The sequence below is a fragment of the Notechis scutatus genome, chromosome 3 (assembly GCF_049901735.1).
Source record: "Notechis scutatus isolate UNSWTSFEM ecotype Mainland chromosome 3, rNotScu1.2, whole genome shotgun sequence".
NCBI lineage: Eukaryota > Metazoa > Chordata > Lepidosauria > Squamata > Elapidae > Notechis > Notechis scutatus.
In genome coordinates, this window is record NC_142011.1 from 147,961,825 (window position 1) to 147,978,185 (window position 16,361).

The following is a 16,361-nucleotide window of genomic DNA, read 5'->3' on the forward strand; positions in this document are numbered from 1 at the left end:
GCTGTGTGCTTACTCCCACAGGTTGACAAGAAGCAAGGTTTTTATTCCTTCCAAAACATATATCTGGATATATATTCCTTCCATATATTCATCTTATTTTGCACTATTACTACTAATCAGTAGTTGTATGTTTTATTGAGCAACTATTTCACTTTCTTAAACTCAGGCAAGGCAGGGCCAATTCTCATCCTGTCATAAATCTTAATACAATTTATGTTTAACAACACAATATTCTTGAAGCAGAGTTTAGCAGATATATAACTTGGTACCTATTCATTCCCACACTCGTACCCTCTCATTTGTTTAGCAAATAAAATCTAAGAGAAATGTTTTGACTACATGTCAGTTTTAATAACTCTGATAAATTCCCATATTGATAGAATTGGCTTCCTATACAGACAAAGTCACTCTGTTCTAAGGGGACTAATACAAGGAAGTTTTCCTCTATGATCTTGTAATGTAAGAGCCTTGGCTAAGATTTTAATTGTAAACTTTTAGATGTCTATGAGACATATGTAAATGCCATCTCTAGTAAACAGGCTTGAAAAACTCTGGCAAATTAAAAGCTACTGCTTGAAGAACAGAGCAAAATATCCATGGTCTTCCTCCCTCCTTTTCCATGCTGGAAATGTATGAGTCTGTCTTCCCATTTCAGACTTTAGGAAAATAGAGACCTGTCCAGTCTTTAGTGCACTAAAGTACCATTTTCCTAACAAAGCAGTGCATCGATTTATCTATCCTTTGAGCTGTAGCTGAAGGAGACCCCATTTTTCATGTCACTATTCATGAGGTTTCTGGAGTTTTCTCTTTCAACCTTCTCTCTGCTAAATATGGTGTCCTGGTCACTCTCAAACTCAGATTCTGAAACCATCAAACTGGAATTGTGTTCAGTGCTTCTGTGTTTTATACCTGTGTGGAAAGAAAGATTTCTTGTGTGAGGATTAGGATTACAGTTGCATTGCAGTCCTGTTAGGACATCTTTCTAACCATATGCTGTTCAACTAGTCTCTAAGTCAGGTTTTGTTTTAATCAATTGTTTGGCTGAATTCATAGACAGATTCAAAAATAAAACCACTGCATTATGACTGAATGCAATCTGTAAATCAAGCCACTGTCGCCATAGAAATAATGATTTCAGTCCAAAATGATATATAAATTAATGGCAATAATTAATTAACTACAGTCAAAAGGATCACCCAATAGGAACAGTTAAATTAAAACAAATTAAACAGTTAAATTAAAACAAATTTAATTTTAATAAAGTTATTAAACTTTAGTGGAGACAGATTCAAAGTGATTGAAATAAATGTATAAAATCAGTGGGGGTTTTTCACAGTGATTATCTGTGAAAAATGCAGAAGATCTTTATGGTTTTCTAATATTACTGAATTTTTATGGCCTGAATTTTTATTACCAACTTGTTCCATCAAATGCAATTCCCCCCTCAATGGTAAAATCATAATCCTTCTTTATTTTATAGAATGAAAATAACAAGAAAGAAAGAAACATCATACCATATTTGGGCCTGAGCTCCATTCTTTCCTGATCATCTATGTTGTCCAAAATTGTATATTTCATTTTTTTTCTTATTTTGGTCCTCTTTTGGCTAGGAATTAAAGAGAATTGATTAGGTTTTGGGAAACCAACTTCCTAATAATGCAAATCTTTGTTCATGAGCCTCATTCATAAACTGCTATTCATGTCCTTTGGCAAATGTAGCTGCCCTACACATATGACCACACCAGCATAATCCTGTTCATTTACAAATAACCAAGTCTATAGGGGTGTCTAGAGTATGATGGTCATAGCCCAAAAGGATTGGGTTCACCCTGTTCACAGACATAAAACTAGTTGAATTGGCTGTGGCTCTTTGTGGAAGCAACCAATGTGTTTTATAAGACATGGTTGATAATGGGGGTTTAGCATTTAAAAGCCAGGGCAAATCATACCATAGCTTGATGTGATATGTGATCCAGCTAAATAGCTTATTGCAGATTTTGTTTAGTCTACCGTATTATGAGTAATGACAAATAAAGATAGGGGAGAGATAACATTTAAATTATCTTCTCTCATCAGATTCTTTAAGATGTGTTGAAATTAGCTGGCCAGGATGCCTCACTTGCAACAACTTCAGTAACTTTCCAAATTCATAGAATGATTAAAGAGCGGATAGTCCTATCCTTTTGAAACATCTTTTTAACTAAATATGTCTTGTCTAATGTGTGTTAGTGAGCATCTGAAACCAAAGATGGGCAGCCTACAGCCCAAACTTGCAATTTTTTCTATTGGGGGGTGGTGGTGGCCCCAAAGCTTGCCCTAGTTCCATTACTACAACTAGTAGCAAATTATCAAACATTGTTAATTTCACAGCAATCTCAAATTGCCATATAAGCCTTTGGATCGATTTAATGCTACATGAGCTATTACAAAAAAGAAAGCAAGAAAGAAACTAAGAAAATCAGGGCCACCATTTGCATAACATAATTTTATCACATTGCCAGCTGCTAGCAACATTTATTTATTTTTTAAAAATGCTTTGACTTTCCTCATCCTTGGTTTAAACTGAATAGGGGAATATTACCTTTTGCAACAGCAGATGCAAAGCCAAATTAACCCAACCACCAATGCAATTCCAATGAAAGCAGATGCTGATACGTAGAGTATACTCCATTCTAGAAGACAAAATTGGAACATTTGAAGTTAGAATCCAAGGACCCATTTGGGTATCTACAAGGAGAGGCAAGGCAGAGCACGTAGAAAAAACATTTCATTTATTAAAACAAAATAAATTATAGCTGCCCATCCTCCAAAAATAACTCCAGATTATGTCACTGTGATGCAAACCCCATGACTGACTTGCATCTAATGTTGGAATGTAAATATGAAAAATAGGGTTGGGAAGATTGAGGTCATTTAGTTCAAGGGCAGGAATCCTCATACCACCCTTGAGAAATTCTTGATTTAATAGACTTTATTACCACAAGACATCTATTTCCTTCTGCAGTGCACTATCAATATTAAAATAACACCTTAACAGACATAGGTTATTCCTGGGAAACATCACTGAGTTCTTCCCAACTCACCACAATTGCTCTCCCCATTGCCTAGGTATCGCTGTATCAAATTTTCCATCCACATTTGATAGCAAATACAATGCTTTGTGATGGGGTCACAGCTTCCATGTCCAGAACACTTTAAGAGGCAAGCTGGAAATCACAAGACAACTGAAATTATTTACGTACTTAAAATTAACTAAATTAGCTAATTTTAAGAGTGAAAATCTACCCCTTTATATACATATACATGTATTTCCTGCCATGGAAGAGGGCATTCAAATACCTACCAGCTGTGTCAACACGAAGCACTTTAAAAAGTAGAAAATCTGGCTTTTTCTTCAAGAGTTGCAAACGCAGCACTTGGGCCACATCTGAAGCCTTTATGATTTTGTAAGGATGCCCATTCTGAACATAGAACACAACAGCAGTACTGAAGGGAAGAGGCATAGATTAGCTATCGATAGATTTATTATCGCAATCATAAATCTTTATTTGGGATTAACGCCACCTACCCTAATGATTGTTCTTTCTTCCTAGAATAACCCTGTAAATATACAGTTGGCTGTCAAATGCCAGGGAAATTGGGAGATCTAGGCAGTTCAAATGGGTATAAAGATTTATTGCAAGCTTAAATTGTCTACAAGAATCAACTATTAATGGCCAAAGGAAATTGGCAGTAGATAAGGATTTAAAGATGGGCTGGACTCAGATCTTTTGTGAGCGCAAAGGGACTCAGGACTGATGACATATTTGATTCCTCCCTCAGGCTCAACCTAGTCATCTTCTATATTGGCTGCCAGTAAAGCTGCTAACTTTCTGTCCCATAAAATAAAATATGGAAGCTAGACATTACAAAGCATAAAGTTTCAGAACCATCGGATTTTATTCATAAATGCATATGCATATATGAGGTTGTTTTATTAAGGTTTAATGCCCAATCTTACTCACCTACTCTGAATAAGTTCAATGGGACTAACATCTAAGTAGATGTGTACATAATAACAGTAATTACTCTGTGTGTGTATGTGTTTTGTGTAAAAACCCTTATTTTCCCCCATCTCCTTGTACCTGATATCAGAATAAGCATGTATCTTCTGGATATTAATGTCTGTATGTAAGACATCCAGGAGTGCTGCTAGCTGTTGGATGAGGGTATCTTTCTGTTGTTCAGTCAGTTGACCAACTTCAATTTGCAAGATCAATTCCACAAGCCCATTTTTCTTTGGATCTGTAAATGAAAAAATAATAATAATGCCTTTCCTGAGAGCCTGTCATATAGTGCCTAACTACATGGCAGTCATATTTGGAGGTAACACTTAGCTAAGCTTAGTTGGGTACTTAAATGAGGAAATGCTAGGAAATTCCAAGATTTCAAGCTAAGAAATTTAAAAAAAAAAAAAAAACATCTTAGAAGACGGCAAGCACTTCTATATTGTTGCATACCACATGGAAATGCCCATAAGTTAGCAAAAGTTCAAAGCATCTGATTGAATGATACTTCTGATATGCTTTTAAGCATGTGCTATGAACTGCAATGGAAAGTTTGGAAAGCTACCCTAAAACCTCTGCATCAATTGAGAACGTCTTCAACCATTTTGCCAAAGGAAAGGGATTTGGGAACAATGCAAGGAAATAGCTTAGGCTATATAAGTGTCTTAGAAAACAGCTTACCGGGCCATACTTCCACAACAGCTGTGTCGATGTCTGAATTTCCTTTGACATCAGTGACTTTCAAGTGAAACATGTAGCTCCCCTCTACAAGATTGGTTAGCTGTAAGACAGCCTCACGGTTGGAGCCAAGAATCACATCCTGCAAAAGCAAAGAAATTGGCATTCAGAAGACCACATCCAAATGTATTCTTCTCTGAAGCCAATTATTTGATGTCTCTGTTACCAGAACCATCTCTCAAACAGTAGTTGCCTTCACCTACATTCAGGCTCACTCCAACCAAGATTCACTATGCCCACAGTTAACGGAGTTACTAGGGCATGTGAGGCAGAAAGTCCCACAAGTATCTCTCTGTTTGCAACTCGCAGTGACACACAACCTGAATGCCATAAAATTGGTCTAGGATAGGGGTGTCGAATTGGCGGCCTGTAGGCCCGATGCGTCACACGCAGGCCATGCCCACCCTGTTCCACAAAGGCAATAAAAGTCACAATACACCACGTGATGTCATATGACGCAATCGAGTTTGACATCCGTGGTCTAGGTAGGACATAACATGTAAGTCCTCAACTTACAACAGTTCATTTAGTGACCGTTTGAAGTTACAATGACACTGAAATAGTAACTTGGGACCGTTTTTCAGACTTACGACCATTGCAGCTTCCCCCACGGTAACGTGATCTAAATTCAGACACTTGGCAACTGACTCATATTTATGGCAGTTGTAGTGTCCTGAGGTCACGTACAATGGCAGTGATTCATATAAAAACTGTGGCAAGATATAGATCATAAAATGGGGCAAAACTCACTTAACAACTATCTTACTTAGCAGCAGAAATTTTGGGCTCAATTGTGGTCATAAATCAAAGACTATCTGTACTGGCTAACAGGTACACCATGAAGTATGTTCTCTCAAAGCCATGAATCCTTTCTTTGTTCCTGTTTTCAAAACAGGAGTGTCTCCAGCTGGTTTGCCTGGAGCTGTTCCATCCGAATCTAGTTAAACTCTCAATTTGATGGATCATGTTAGCCGCTATAAGCAGTAAACAGATAGCCTGATATAAAAAAAATAAACTCAGAAAAAATGTTCCATTTGTCCCAACCAGACAGTTTAAATACTTACTCCAGCTGCTGGACTCTGGCCATCCCGGATCCAAAGATAAGACACAATTCTTTGGTCATCAACAGAATGAGATCCATCCAAAGCAATAGAGTTATTGGGGAGAACAAGGATATGTTTGCCTCCCGCAAGGGCCTTTGGTGCAGAGTTGCTACCTAAATACAACAAAGGGGGAGATTTGTTTAAACAAGAAAAGAGGGTTATAATACAGACGTAGCCCAAATGTAAACCTTGTAGTAAGACGGTTCTCAGAATGCAAGATTTTCAAATTTAAATGTTGTAATGATGAATCAAAACAGCCCCAAACATTTAGGAAACCCCAAATTGCCTCTTCCTGGTTAGACTTTGGATCAGGACCGGGAAGATTAAAATGGAAGCCCCAAATATGTAAAACACAGGAGAGGAAAAGAAACACAGGCCATTTATTCAGGGGTGGGCTTTAAAATTTTTAGCAATGGGTTCTCTGCCTGGTGGCTGGGTGGGCTTCGCCATGGTGGGTGTGGCCTACTCGGCCTCCAGCCACCATTTTTGCCCTCTTTGAGCCTCCAGGAGTGCAAAAACAGGCCCATTTCCGGGCTTCCTGAACTTCCGGGAGGCCCATTTTTCACCCTCCCCGAGCCTCTGCGCGCGCCCTGCACTTACCTGCATCCAAAACGGGCCACGTAGGGGCTCCTGGGAGGGGAGGGGTGGGTGGGGCCAGCCAGGAGTGGGATTTGTGGGTTCGCCAAACTGCACAGAATCTTAGCTAGGGGCTCTCCCGAATTCCTGCAAGCCCCCAGCAGCCCACCTCTGCATTTATTCAATAAATTTCTTCAAAAACATGAAAGAGAAAACCTTACCCTGCTGAACAATCACAGAAAGTATGGCAGTGCTGCTTAGGCCTTGATCATCTTCTACTGTCAGTCTGAAATGATAGGTTCCAATCTGTAGATCTGAGACCGTTGCCACGGCGCTATCGGCATTCTCCATATGCAAAGAACTTGGCCCACTGTGGCAAAACAAAGCAACCCATAATGCTGGATCCACTTTTAGCTCAAAATGTAGAAGCATTATTTACAAGCCAGGAAATCAACCCTGACTGATCTTTGGAAGGACAAATACGGAAGCTGAAGCTCAAATACGGTGGCCACCTAATGAGAAGAGAGGACTCATTGGAAAAGGCCCTTGATGTTGGGAAAGATTGAAGGCAAAAGGAGAAGAGGATGACACAGGATGAGATTGTTAGAGAGTGTCATTGACACAATGAACCTGATTTGGGGTAAACTCTGGGAAATAATGGAGAACTGTCCTGGCATGCTATGGTCCATGAAGTCATGAAATTCGGACGTGACTTAGCAAATGAACAACTATTAAAAAATATTGCAAGCTATTGGGGCATCCCAGGAGAGGACTGAAGCATCAAGTATTTTAATCCTTGGTTTTAAGCAGATTCATCCCAACTGAATTATGAAAACAACCACTGCTCAATTTTTTTAGATCTTTTTTATCCTGCCCATATTACTTTATAAGTAACTCAAGGTGGTAAGTATGCATACAGAAATATGCCTTCCTATTTCTATTTTCCCCTTAAGAATAACCTTGTGAAGTAAGTTGGACTGAGAGAGAATGATTGGACCAAGATCACCCAGGTGGCTTTCTTGCCCAAGCCAGGACTAGAACTCACAATCTCCTGGTTTCCAGGCCAGCACCTTAATCACTACACCCAACTAGTTCTCATTATAGGTGATCCTTGACTTACAACCACAACCGAACCCAAAATGTTTGTTGCTAAGCAAGACAGTTGTTAAGTGACTTTTGCCCCATTTTACGACCTTTCTTGCCATAGTTGTTAAGTGGATCACTGCATGTGATAAGTTAGTAGCAAGGTTGTTACTGGTTGAATCTGGTTTCCCCATTGACTTTGCTTGTCAGAAAGTAGCAAAAGGTGATCAGATGAGCCTGGGACGCTGCAATTATCATAAATGCATGTCAGTTGGGAAGCATCCAAATTTTAATCATATAATCAATGGGATGCTGCTGCAATGCTTGTGTGAGAAACGGTCATAAGTCACTACACAAGTAGTTGCAAGTCGGGAACTACCGGTACATCTCCCCTTTGTCAACTCATAAAACATTTTGTATACACGTTTTATAGTTAACAACAGAAAGAAGGAGGGGGAGTTTCAAAGAGCAGGCAACAGTGTGGAATCAAAAGTACATTCCATTCATATTTTCTTCAAAGACTGATTAGATGACTGAAGCTTATGCCATGAAAAAAATCTAATTGGAGAGCATGCTTGATGACTCTTGGCTATGGACGTTTTTCATTGGATAATACACCCAGAAGGGTGGAGGAAAAAGCAGGATCAAGGGTGACAGTGAATTATATAATCTCAGAGTTGGCTATGCCCAGGTTACTGCCGGATGTAGAATGTTAACTTCAAATAAATCTTTTTTAGTTTTGGCAGTGTGGCTCGAGGCTCATGACCCCCTTCCCTGACTTTGTCAACATAACAAAGTTAATGGACAAGTATTAATATAAAGTGTAGCATGTTTGGCACCTACTTCACCATGAACTGCTCTGGAAACGTTATTTTTTCCAAGAGGTCACAATTCTGTAGGAAACAGCATGGATAATATTTTAAGCTAGAAAGAGGTGATTAAGAACGACTAAGATTTCCTATTCAAATCATACAATCAGCAGAATTTAAATATAGGCATCTATAATATTATGTGTCAAAAAAGGTAACGATAAAGTGGTGGTTACAACTACACAGGCAAAGTTCTCATCCTGAGCTTTTTTGAAACCTTCCCCCACTATTTGTGTCACCCCCACCCCACATGAAATATCAGTTTGTCTTCCTTAAACTTTTCCAGTCCTTAGCATTATTCAATCCTAATGTCAACTATGCCTTGGTGTGCATCTTCCCTCCATACAAAATACCTGATATTCTCCCAGTGATAGTAAACAATCCCTATGTCATCAGTGCTCATGCTCCCATCGAGATTTGTGCTCCGGATAGGAAAGGTCAACACTTTATCGGGGCCAGTCATGGCTGATGGAGGCTTGTTTTGTCCTGTAAGAAAGTCAAAAACAATCCAATCCAATGTTTTTTTTCTATATACGTATCAGTGAGATCTATTTCCACCTCTTTAAGGAGTTACATGAACCTTAAGATCAGTAAAGAGACCAGAAAGGGTTAGAGCTGGGATTAGGCTTAAAGTTTGGGGTTAGGATTGGGATTAGGGTTAGGGAAAATGGATAGATTCTTTTATTTTCTTGCCTTATTGTCTTCTTCTACAAAATTCTTTTACTTTTTCTACAAAAATTCCAAAGTCAAGAGTTTTGTGCGCCACTTCATTCTTACAAGCCATATTTTTTTCACAAGGCTCCCATATAGGAGACCTGCTATATTCATTCAATGCCCACGGTGCAATTTCTATTCACTACAGGTACCTACGATGGACACTGCAAAGCAGGCCATTGTTCTCTCCTATTTTTAACATCCAAGTCAGATGCATCTGTTCATGAGCCCAGATGTTCTATTATGTCAGGCCTATATGATGCCCTACCAGGCCAGACTGTTACTGTGACTTCAGCTGTTGACTTCTGATCTGCAGAATCCATTACTGTCAGCTGGAACATATATTCTCCTTCTTGCATTGCAGACAGTTGAAGATACGGACTCCTTACACCCTAGAAAATCACACAGAGAACATAAATCAGAGGTGTTGAAAACAAGTGCAATATAATGGTGCGTGCTCTTCCATGTGAAGAGCACAATTTGTTGTTGATCTCCTTGTAAGTACTAATATACAGAGTGTACACATTGCATTAACCAACATGTGGCTTATTTAATACTGTTAAGGATATAGTCATCGGGTTTTGTAATCTAGGAGTTATGATTTGGAAGATTGTGTGAATGCAGCAAATTATGGCTTTAGTATGCATGAAACCAAACACAGTTACCTTTCAAATAAATTAAAATGGGCATCAAAACTAAAAGCACAACATGTTTCTACATATAATAGGCAAATAAATTTTAGAGTGCTTTGTGCAATTTCCGGCTTAATACTTGACTGGCAACTTTTAGATAAGGCACGTCCATTAGTCTTACTGTAGCAGAAGTTCCATTGAATTGTAAAATTCACTGCCATGTTAATGCAATTTAACCTTTTGTGGTTGAATGAATACCCAAAGCATGTATATGCAGCCCTACCCAAAGGAACTGGAACTACAGGCAAGTTTAATTATATCCTTATTTCTTTTATAGAGTTTGTTCATCTATATTTTATATTTATTCTATAGAATATAGAATATTCTATGTTTCTTCTGTTGTGGATCTCAAGGCAATATGTGTGGGTTTTCTAGGGAAGCTCTTATCCAAACATTATTATATTATGTTATGTGTTATGTGAATTTCATTGTATGTATACTGTGTATGTATGTACAATGACAATAAAGAATTCAATTCAATTCAAACCCAAATTTGCTCATCTTCAGAAGACTAATTGTTCTATGCTTTCAGGCGATGCTCTATTTTTAATTCACATGCTCACATAACAAGATGGAGCCCTTCAAATATGCTCTTATTGTACATTTTTTTTCCTGGTCGTATCTATTTCCTTATTTTCCAACCGTAGCAAGCGGCCTGCAAGTTATTTTCCAAATGCTTCAAGTCAAGTTCTAAAAATCAGAAGGAATCTTCTCTACTAAACTTAAAAGTTAAAATGTATTTAGATAGTCAACACAGCACCAGGCACAGAGCAAGCATCTCAAGTAATTTCAGTGTTTTGTGTCCTCTTTTCAGAAGTACCACAAATTCCTTTTCAAAACTAGTTTCAGATATAACACAAATGCTTTGGCATAAAACAAGATGTCTTTCAGTTACCTGCAAGGCTACCATTGTGCTTTTACTTTTGGGACTCAGGGACCATTCATAGCTGACAATTTCATGATCGTCTTTACTCTGGTTTCCATTTAATGTGACTGAATTTTGGGGCAGACTAATTTCCTGATCTGGTCCAGCACTGGCAACAGGAGGAGAATCCAGTAGTTTGTTGACTCTCAAGGAAGCTATGGTGGAGTTAACTGCTCCATCAGAATCGGTGACAATTAGCCTGAACAACAAAAAACAACAAAAATAATACATGGAGAATTCATATACCCAAAAATGTGCCCTTCTCCTATTCATATCTCCTAGCTATGTACGTAAGCTATAATTCCATGCATATTTAACCGGGAACAAAAATCGTGATCAAATTCATGATACTGAATCTGAACACACACTCATAGTTTTGACAGCTGTGCATTACTGGACATGAGCTGGCCCTTTGACCAATTTCAGCTGGCCCTCCATCTCCTCCTCATCTAATACCGTGTTTCTCATATAATAAGGCCGGGTCTTTTTTTTTTTTTTTTTTGAGCCCTGAAAAAATGGCTAGGCCGTCTTTTCGGGGGTGACTTAATTCCCCCCCCCCTTGCATCTTCAGGCGGGCGGGTTTGGATGTTGACCTCGGCGTTGGTGGGGCACTTCATATCGGGGTCAATGCAGGCAGCACCATATCCGGGTGTGCAACAAAAGTACCTCCTAATGGCAAGCCCCCACCACCACCATTCCCCCCCATTTCGCATGTTTTAATATAGGCCTTAATTTGGGGGGAGGGGCTTAATTTCATTTCATGCCTATAAAACATGCTGGGACTTCCTATTGGGGGAGGCTGTATTGTTGGAGAAACAAGGTACATTTGAATCAAGATATACATTGATACAATAGCAATATACTGTATAATCTTGATTCCAATGTATTAGATCATATTATGTTCATAATCACAATAAGAATAAGAAATTATGCTTTTCTGTTTACTTTATAGTAAGATCTCAGACACATTTGAGAAAAGACAAATGCTAGTTCTCTCAACCTGTCTCTGAAGCTATGAAGCCCAAGATTCAAACCACGCAAGAACTGAAGAAGGCAAAGGGGTTGATCTCCTGTCTTACTCAATCTGTTTATTCTGAAGAATTTCTTCTAGAACAGTCTGAGAGAAGAACGAGAAACCATAAACATTTCACCATTAATGATCTTCCACTTAATATTTTTCTTTCTTTCCATGAATACAAGACGGAAAGTCCAATCTGGATCTAACTCTAAAATATAAAGAATCAAGTAATTTCCCTAAATGCAGAAGAAGGGATTCCTTGTCTGAGGCTGTTATTTTGTTAAGAAAGCTGTTGTGAACTAAAGAAATGTAATTAATAAAGATTCATTTGCATAGCAGGATCGTAATCCTGCACTTCCTATTGGCCCTTATAATGGCAAGTTATGATTGGTTAATTCCGAGCAATCTGACTGGCTGTTGGTGGGCCGAGTCCCATTGGACGAGGTTCAAACCCTATAACAACATCCATTGGTCATCCGGATAGCAGTTCACTCTATAAAAGGGTGGCCGCTATCCGGGGGTTTTTTGTCTCTGTTATCATGCTTTAAATAAAGAGCTGAAGTTCACAAGAAGCAGTTTCGTCTCCGTTTCTACGCCCATGCCTCATACATAACAAAAGCAATAATTAGAATAACTCACCGGAAAGTGTAATTGCCAGGAATAAGATTAGAGAGGTATAAAACAGGTGTGTCGGCTGATGCCTTCTTTTCCCGCAAGGGACCCTCAATTTCTTCCCAGTGGTAACTCACGATTTTAGTATCATCTACACTTTCTGTGGTTGAAGAAAATATCACAACCATAGGTCAATAAACAAGTATCTCTGTGAGTACATATTATTACACTAAGGGTATTTCTTGTCAGTGACGGCTAACCTTTTTGGAACCAAGTGCCCAAAGTGTGCATGTGCATGCACATCCCCATAATGTAATGCGTGCATCCCTGCACATGTGCTCATGCCCCTGCTCATGTGCCCCACCCCGCATATACGCATGCATCCCCTGCACATGTGCACGCGTTCCCCACACTTGCGTACTCCCCCTGTGTATGCCCACAAATCCCCCGCACATACACCCTGCCCCCTGTGCATGTGCAGCAGAGTCCCGGAGACCAGCTGGCCGCCGGGAGGCGCGCGCACATGTACAGCGGAGCTGAGCTGGGCGACAGCTCGCATGCCCACAGAGAGGGTTCTGTGGGCCACCTCTGGCACACATGCCATAGGTTTGCCATCATGGTACTAGGTTAATAAAAAGCACTTTCTTGCCAACTTTTCTTCCTAAAAACAGCAACCTTGTGAAGTAGTTTGAGCTGATAAATAGCGCCTGGCCCAAAGCCATCTAGAGGGAACTTTTTAATCATGTAGTCCTATGATTTATCAGTTTTCCCCAACTCCCTATGATTAATTATATTGGTTCTCTACATCAGTGAGATGCCGGCAGCTCACAGAATGTGCCAACGTCTATCTCATGACAGACTGTTTATATAAACAGGATAGGGTTAAGAACATTACTTTTAAAAGTAAATTGGAAAAAGCTGTATTAGAAGAAGAGCATCTTTGTGAAGAAGTAACATGCAGTATGGGAATTAGGATAAACTGCATTCTTTATCTATCAATCCATTTATCTATCTAAGTGTGGAAAAATGTTTATAATTGGCTAATAATGGAAAGTAATGGAATACTCCATACCAAAATGGCTCAGATTTGGACTGATTTCCACATCCCTAAATTATAATGCAAAACAACAATTGCAACTTGGTACTTACGATTTCCATTAATGAAGGCAGAAGTAATAGGATAAGAAATCTCCTGTACTTTGGGAGAGACAATAGCAACAGGAGGTTGATTTATTCGGATTGCTGGATAAAGATAAGAATCAGAATACCTTGTATAATTAAATAAATCCACTGCATGCACTTCAAACCCATGCTTATTAAACAACCAGAAACCACCTCCTGACCATTGAAAGCATTAAATTCTTAACACGAGAAATAAATTTAGATTTTGACCAATATCACGTTTTTAAAAAAACCAGAATAATACAAATTACTATTTGAAAAAAACACACTACATCTTGTGTCCAAATGAAGAAAATTGTATTGTGTTGGGAATTTGGTAATGAGGTATCCTTCCCCTGCCACAGCCACCAAGCCATGCCCACCAAGCCAAGCCACGCCCACCAAGCTACATCACGTCCACCAAACCACGCCCATAGAACCGGTAGTAAAACCATTTGAATCCCACCACTGGACACTTGGCAACTGACATGTACTTATGACGGTTGCAGAGTCCCATGTGATCACCTTTTGTGAATTTATGACAAGCAAAACTTATGGGGAAGCCAGATTCCCTTAAACACATTACTAACTTAACAACTGCAGTAAGAAAGATCATAAAATTGGGCAAAACTCAATTACAGTCTTGCTTAGCAATAGAAATGTTGGGGTTAATGGTGGGTGTAATTTGAGAACTAGCCATATTTAAATTCAGCTAGAAATAAATGGTATGCCTGGCAACTTGATTTTTTTCCTCCTGTAGGTTCAAAATTAGGAAGTACTATAGAGCAAAAGAAGAACATTTAAAGCAGGCAAAATTTCTTTAGGCGATCACCGGAGAATTGCCTTCCATTTTATAATAACAAATTACAAGAATGAATTCCCAAGAAAACTTTCTTCTATCTTAAAAAGAAACAAGGAAAGGGACAGGATGGGATGGGAACTTTTCACTGTTATTCCTTATTTGATAACATTTAGGAATAATAAAATATCAACAGTGAATTTAATTCAGATCCACCAAAGTAGAAATTAATTGAACGATCTGGAAAGCAGTTTTACCTGGCTGGACAGAAACATTTACAAATCCTTCTCCAAATGCATTTTCAGCAGAAACTGTCACTCTGAAGACATAGGTACCTTCTGGCAGCTGGTAGAGAAACAGTGTGTTGGTATGGGTGCATTAATTTTAAATAGATGTAGGGCATCTTAAAGGCATAGTTCAAATCACTCCAAGAAGGGTGAGTCTACTCATATCTAATTCAAAATACGAATATGCCTAGCACAACCTTGCTTGCCAATTATTTCCAGAAGTGTGGAAGCTGTCACAATTCCCAATCAGTACTGATGGAGAAGACTGCTGTAGACCAGGACTATTACTCAGAATAGTCAGCAAATTAGGAAGAAAACAGTTTAAGAAAGTCTGCCAAAGCCATATTTAGAACAAAAATGTAATTTATCTACAACACCATCTAGAAGTATTTTTGATATGACAGATTCTCACCTTCTCAATGTAAAGTCCGCTAAGACAATTATCTGTCATAGTAAGACAATTGTCATAGTCATAAACAGAAAGCTAACTGAAATTGGTTCCCCAGTAAATATGGTTGATTGACCAGTCTGAGAAACTCTTTCTGGAACAAAGCATTTTCAATGTATAAACAGGGAACTGAATTCCCTAAGTTTATATGATTTTCCTGGGTTAGGGTGAGTCCAAGAATCATCCCATTAGGTCCTCCAAACAGCAGTGGGTTTTTGTTAATATTTACAAATATTTACAATATTTACAAAGATTAGTAAGTGTGAATAGAACTACGAATGATTTCCCACAACAGGGAGAAAATGGATATGTTGAAGATAGTGATGTAACTTTTACTTGTTCTTGTTTCTATTGGGAAATTGCTTCTGGTTTTTATGCTTGAAGTAGAAAATAAAATGAAATTTAGAATTAAATTTGAAGATTTAATAATTGTGTAGTTAGAGAGCTGGCTTATAACTATTATAGGTAATGTAAAAAGTTGAGGTTATAAATGTGTTAGTACTTTATTGTGTTGAAAAGAATCAGAATCAATACTTTTTCTTTTCTTTATTTTAAGCCTGCACTTCTCCTCCTCCGCTTTTAATCTTTGTTTTCATTGTATTTTATGCTGTAATAAAACTTAATAAAACTTCCATTAAAAAAACATAAAGCTAATGAAGAAAACTTTTGGTTTTTCCCAACTTAGCAATTACTATACTTTAGTAGATCCGTAGCAATGAATGCTGAACTTAATGGCCTGATTCAGCAGGACTCTTCTTATATTATTGGCGAATGTTCTGAACATTTAAAATCTGAAAAATAACAAGATGAATGCTCATCACCACACATTAATTTTTTTCTCTAAAGTGAGACAATTGATTTCCAACTAGTTGAACATCTCATACATCTGGGTTCCATGATTGGAAGCCATGGTTGGTTGTGTTGGCGTTCACATCCATCAATCAGGAATCTCATATGAATAGCTTAGAGGTGGTATTCAGCAGGTTCTGACCAGTTCTGGTAGCGGAAATTTTGAGTAGTTTGGAGAACCGGCAAATCCCACCTCTGACTAGAGATTTTACAGTATCCTTCCCCTGCCACGCCCACCAAGCCTCGCCCACAGAACCAGTAGTTAAAAAATTGAATCCCACCACTGGAATAGCTGCTTTATCAACTGGGACTCTTTTTCAAGTGGTAAATATGATTGTTTTTAGAAGAAAAACCGTATAAACCATTAAGGGAGGATTACACATATCAGAAAAAGTAAACACTTCCAGTACTTTATACAAGTTTGAGTGGGCAAGGGCCTAC

General features: G+C 38.5%; 1 protein-coding gene across 2 annotated transcripts in view; it reads right to left on the minus strand.

The window, feature by feature from the left end:
• Nucleotides 1–329: 329 nt before the first annotated feature.
• The window catches only part of KIAA0319 (KIAA0319 ortholog), a 30,461-nt gene continuing 14,429 nt past the window's right edge, over nucleotides 330–16,361 (minus strand). The window contains exons 6-20 of one of the 2 annotated variants that reach the window (XM_087961403.1): nucleotides 14,594–14,681; nucleotides 13,526–13,618; nucleotides 12,404–12,536; nucleotides 10,717–10,945; nucleotides 9,398–9,521; nucleotides 8,769–8,901; nucleotides 6,685–6,833; nucleotides 5,849–6,000; nucleotides 4,728–4,866; nucleotides 4,125–4,284; nucleotides 3,344–3,486; nucleotides 3,084–3,206; nucleotides 2,582–2,672; nucleotides 1,515–1,606; nucleotides 330–909 (exon numbers count right to left, since the gene is read on the minus strand). In XM_087961403.1, coding sequence (XP_087817529.1) covers nucleotides 731–909; nucleotides 1,515–1,606; nucleotides 2,582–2,672; nucleotides 3,084–3,206; nucleotides 3,344–3,486; nucleotides 4,125–4,284; nucleotides 4,728–4,866; nucleotides 5,849–6,000; nucleotides 6,685–6,833; nucleotides 8,769–8,901; nucleotides 9,398–9,521; nucleotides 10,717–10,945; nucleotides 12,404–12,536; nucleotides 13,526–13,618; nucleotides 14,594–14,681 — 2,028 coding nt within the window. In that variant the 3' untranslated portion in view covers nucleotides 330–730. The remainder of the gene's footprint in view (nucleotides 910–1,514; nucleotides 1,607–2,581; nucleotides 2,673–3,083; nucleotides 3,207–3,343; nucleotides 3,487–4,124; nucleotides 4,285–4,727; nucleotides 4,867–5,848; nucleotides 6,001–6,684; nucleotides 6,834–8,768; nucleotides 8,902–9,397; nucleotides 9,522–10,716; nucleotides 10,946–12,403; nucleotides 12,537–13,525; nucleotides 13,619–14,593; nucleotides 14,682–16,361) is intronic. The other variant, XM_087961404.1, reaches the window with a different exon arrangement.